At 44.7% G+C, this 4803-nt stretch overlaps 1 protein-coding gene across 1 annotated transcript; it reads left to right on the top strand.

Moving 5' to 3' along the window:
• The first annotated feature begins 295 nt into the window (after positions 1 to 295).
• On the top strand, positions 296 to 4274 carry LOC133132095 (E3 ubiquitin-protein ligase TRIM35-like). Its single transcript, XM_061247253.1, has 5 exons — positions 296 to 347; positions 433 to 663; positions 1015 to 1037; positions 1890 to 2008; positions 2443 to 4274. The coding sequence occupies exons 2-5, from the start codon at positions 466 to 468 to the stop codon at positions 2958 to 2960; spliced, it is 858 nt and encodes a 285-aa protein (XP_061103237.1). The 5' UTR covers positions 296 to 347; positions 433 to 465; the 3' UTR covers positions 2961 to 4274.
• The last annotated feature ends 529 nt before the right edge of the window (positions 4275 to 4803 follow it).

Below are 4803 nucleotides of genomic sequence, written 5' to 3'. Positions count from 1 at the left end.
AGAGAACATGGAGAGGCATCAGGGAAAGAGCACGGGCGTGACAGACCAATGATACAAAAACTTTTTCAACTGAATTTTGCCTGTTTACCTGGCATGTCCTGTCATAGAGGCAGGGCAATTATATGTGTCTCAGACCTGACCTGAGTCTCCATTCTGGCTCCCCTCTGTCTGAGCAGGGGCTCTTGTGCTGTCTGTGTAGGCAGTGAAGTTTACTGTGGGTCTGTTTCCTCAGTAAAGTGTGGACTCTGTCATTTCTTTCCAGAAGAAAATCAGGACTGCACTGGAAGAAGCTAGAAGCCTTTAATGCAGTGAAACTAATCTGTGATCAAACAGCAGAGCACATCAAGGTACTGTACTGAGGCCTTGAAATCACAGTGTTGAAAATGCAGCACTGGATTGTACTGAAATGATGGCGAATGATGTTTATTCCAGAGCCAGGCCCAGCACACAGAGAGACAGATAAAGATGGAGTTTGAGAAACTTCAGCAGTTCCTAAAAGAGGAAGAGGCAGCCAGGATCACTGCACTGAGGGAGGAAGAGGAGCAGAAGAGTCAGATGATGAGGAAGAAGATTGAGAAGATGACAGAAGAGATATCATCCCTTTCAGAACAAATCAGAGCCATAGAACAGGAGCTGGGAGCTGAAGACATCTCATTCCTGCAGGTAAACCCTGTTTACTCTGTGTCTGTAGGACTCTATACAAACTGCTGTTAATGCTCGCAAACATTCATTGTTACAGTATTCTCTTAAGCACCTTTTCTTGTTAACTTGCAAATATCATCAGATCTCTTCAAAGCTTTATCAAACCAGACAATTATAGTCTCCTTTTTATCATCATCAACCTGCTACACCCACTCTGTACACATGTATAACCATGTTAAAGCAGCACATTTATTTTTCTGTGTCATATCTAAAGCATGTTCAGTAGCATACAGTCAGATATGTGGTTTCTAACAAAGTATTAATGGACTGAGTATGGACTACAGTGAGAATAATTCACTCTCCTTATTTCAGAGTTACAAGGACACACAAATCAGGTAAGCAAACTCCATCCTCTCTCATCAGGTTAAATATGAAAAGTAGTTTATTAGCCTGTTGTGTTCTATCAGTGAGGTATTGTGGACTGTGTTTGAAATGCCTCTCTCTGCAGTAATTACTGCAGCTTTACTAATGACTACATATGAAGGGAACATTTTAAAATATTCAAGTATTTTAATGAATATTTCTCTGTAATATGAATTATATAATATTTATAATTATATTATACACACTCACACACTCACAGCCTGACCCCGCCCTCAGTGCGGTCAGGCTGTGTGTGTGTGTCTCTCAGTGGGGCTGTGAGTGTGTGTCTCTCAGTGGGGCTGTGAGTGTGTGTCTCTCAGTGGGGCTGTGAGTGTGTGTCTCTCAGTGGGGTTGTGAGTGTGTGTTTCTCAGTGGGGCTGTGAGTGTGTGTCTCTCACTGGGGCTGTGAGTGTGTGTCTCTCACTGGGGCTGTGAGTGTGTGTCTCTCAGTGGGGCTGTGAGTGTGTGTTTCTCAGTGGGGCTGTGAGTGTGTGTCTCTCAGTGGGGCTGTGAGTGTGTGTCTCTCACTGGGGCTGTGAGTGTGTGTCTCTCACTGGGGCTGTGAGTGTGTGTCTCTCAGTGGGGCTGTGAGTGTGTGTTTCTCAGTGGGGCTGTGAGTGTGTGTCTCTCAGTGGGGCTGTGAGTGTGTGTCTCTCAGTGGTGTGGGGCTGTGAGTGTGTGTCTCTCAGTGGGGCTGTGTGGCAGAATGCTGGGAGGGATGGAGCAATTTTCTTACAGAATGAAGATCTGATGTTACTGCTGATAATCTTCTATGGTAATGAAGCCACGCCCACAGCACAAGTGACTCCTGAATATTATTGCAGAGCCCAGTGCACCCTGGGAGATCCAGAGAAGGTCTCAGGAGCACTGATTCATGTGGCCAAGCATCTGGGCAATCTGAAGTACAGAGTGTGGGAGAAGATGCTGGGGACTGTTCAATACAGTGAGTACTGGGGGCAGGGAGCTCCACATTGTCACTGTACAGGGGGAATCTTCAGCATCCTTTCCACAAGCTGATGAAGCCAGTCAGAGTCATATTGGTCCTGTCTGTGTAAGAGCCCTGGAGTGAAGAGACTGAGCACCTGTCCTTAATCTCACTGATGCTCATAATAAAATGCTGCTTTAAGAGTGATACTGTATTTAAGGGGAAGGACAGGAGCTACTCAAACACTGACAGGCTTTGCTCCCTCTTAGAGGGATTATACAATGTGTGACTTATGAAATATTATCTTTTAGTTGTGGTGCATCTCTCACACATGTATCTGAGACTATAATATTGTTCTTGTGAAACCCAGTTTATATCATTAGGAGCCCATTGTGTCTGACGGTTTCCCTTTGTGCAGATCAGTGCTGACGTCTCATTCTCTGTCCCTTCAGCTCCTGTGACTCTGGACCCAAACACAGCACATCCCAAAGTCTCACTGTCTGAGGATCTGACCAGTGTGAGATGCAGTGATGAGAGACAGCAGGTTCCCGGTAATCCAGAGAGATTTGATGGGTGGAGTTGTGTGCTAGGCTCTGAGGGATTCAGCTCAGGGAGACACTTCTGGGATGTAGAAGTGGGGGGTGAGGGCTGGGAGGTGGGCGTGATTAAAGAGTCCTTCAGCAGGAAAGGGGTTGTGGCTCCGAGCACAGCAGTGTGGGGTATACAGCAGTACAGAAGTGAATACAGAGCCCTGACCTCCCCACCTACAGTCCTCACTGTGCAGAGGAAACTCCAGAGGGTCAGAGTGCAGCTGGACTGGGACCGGGGGGAGGTGTCATTCTCTGACCCCCGTAACAAGACTCCTTTCTACACTTTTAAACACTCGTTCACTGAGAGACAGTTTCCATTCTTTAGTACTCTGGGAACTGTGCAGATCTGTCCACTGAAGGTGTCTGTGCGTATAAAATAGCACTGAGGGATTGTGGGTAAACATCAGCTGAAATAACAGGGCTGTATTTAGTCACTTCTGAGCAGGTTCATAAAAATATTAGCAAAATTCTCTATTATTTCAAAAGTAAATGAAAACATTCCATCGTGTTTCATGAGTGTTTCATGGTTTTATTTTTTGGTATAATCTCACAATGTTAATGCTGAGTAATTCCTGTGTTAAAAGGTGGTATTGTAAGTACACTAGTACACTGGTGTGTGTGTGTGTGTGTCTGTGTGTTTGTGCGTGTATGTGTGTGTGCGTGTGTATGTGTGTGTGTGTGTCTCTGTGTCGTGTGTGTGTGTGTGTGTGTGTATGTGTGTGTCTCTGTGTGTGTGTGAGTGTGTGTGCGTGTGTGTGTGAGTGTGTGTATGTGTGCGTGTGTGTGTGTGAGTGTGTCTGAGTGTGTGCGTGTGTGTGTGTCTCTGTTTGTGTGTGGTTGTGTGTTTGTGTGTGAGTGTGTGTGTGTGTGTCTGTGTGTGTATGTGTGTGTGTAATGAGTTGAGTGTAATAAACACACCAGTGGAGTGCTGCTCTTTTCCTGACCCGTCACCAGTGTGTCTCCCAGGTGTGTGATGACCGTATGAGATCATGTGTTTACTGCATAGAACACAACCAGACCGTATGAGATCATGTGTTTACTGCAAAGAACACAACCAGACCGTTTGAAATCATGTGCTTACTGCATAGAACACAACCAGCCCGTATGAGATCATGTGTTTACTGCATAGAACACAACCAGCCCATATGAGATCATGTGTTTACTGCATAGAACACAACCAGACCGTATGAGATCATGTGTTTACTGCATAGAACACAACCAGACCGTATGAGATCATGTGTTTACTGCATAGAACACAACCAGACCGTATGAGATCATGTGTTTACTGCATAGAACACAACCAGACCATATGAGATCATGTGTTTACTGCATAGTACACAACCAGCCCGTATGAGATCATGTGTTTACTGCATAGAAAAGGGAGTTTGGCCCTTTGTGCCTTGCCTGGCATCAACATGCGGTTGGGGGTCGGGGCGAGTCTTGTGTCAGCGGATCAGGTGGGTTTCGGGAATGTGCTGTGTGTCCAGGTGGCAGAATACAAAATAAATTGAATTTAATTGAATTCAAAATCAAAAACTGAAATCTCTCATTCACTAAGTATTCAGACCCTTTATCCTTGAGAGTCTTTCCTGTCATATTTGCCTGGGGTGTTTGCACAAAGTATTAAACCAGGGGTACCAATAATTGTGGAACCTGTTTTTGGGGAAAATAAATTTTTGATTTGAAAATTCTAAGACTTTGGTTGATTTCATTGAATCATTAATAATGCGCACCACTTCAGGTATGTTGGAAAATAAAGCTTATGTCAATAACTATTCATTTTTAGTTTACAGCACGGGTGCCAATAATTCTGGAGGCCACTGTATGTCTGAGCATTTGCATTTTAATCAGTGTATGTGGGGACATGTTTGTGTGAGTGAGTGTGTACGTGTGGGTGTGTGCAAACAGTTCCTGTTGAGCGATTTTAAATGAACATTACAATTAGTGCATCACCAGCACCTTTTTAATACAAATGGATGCAACTTGGGTCTAATAATTCCAGCTAGCCGATGCGTTGCTTAACTTACCTGTGATTTATTTGTAGACATCAAGCTACCTTTTCAAACGGTTAGCTATCGTTAGCTAACGTTCGTGGCGAACAGAAGAAAGTTTGAATATGTTGCCAACTTGATTAGCGCGTGAGGAGGATGAGTGAAGCAGACTGGTCATTACGGTCAGACCGAGTGGCACCGGCAGCCGTAATCCTGTACGCCGTGCGTACAT

Source organism: Conger conger, chromosome 7 (assembly GCF_963514075.1).
Source record: "Conger conger chromosome 7, fConCon1.1, whole genome shotgun sequence".
Lineage (NCBI taxonomy): Eukaryota > Metazoa > Chordata > Actinopteri > Anguilliformes > Congridae > Conger > Conger conger.
The sequence above is the reverse complement of the archived record's forward strand: the minus strand, read 5'-3'. Positions and strand labels throughout refer to the sequence as shown.

Bases quoted from the DNA above. Each gene is read 5' to 3' on its own strand.
- LOC133132095 (XM_061247253.1), top strand. From the start codon at position 466: ATGGAGTTTGAGAAACTTCAGCAGTTCCTAAAAGAGGAAGAGGCAGCC. The intron at 664-1,014 runs GTAAACCCTGTT...TCCTTATTTCAG, and splicing joins AAGACATCTCATTCCTGCAG to AGTTACAAGGACACACAAAT. The intron at 2,009-2,442 runs GTGAGTACTGGG...CTGTCCCTTCAG, and splicing joins GCTGGGGACTGTTCAATACA to CTCCTGTGACTCTGGACCCA.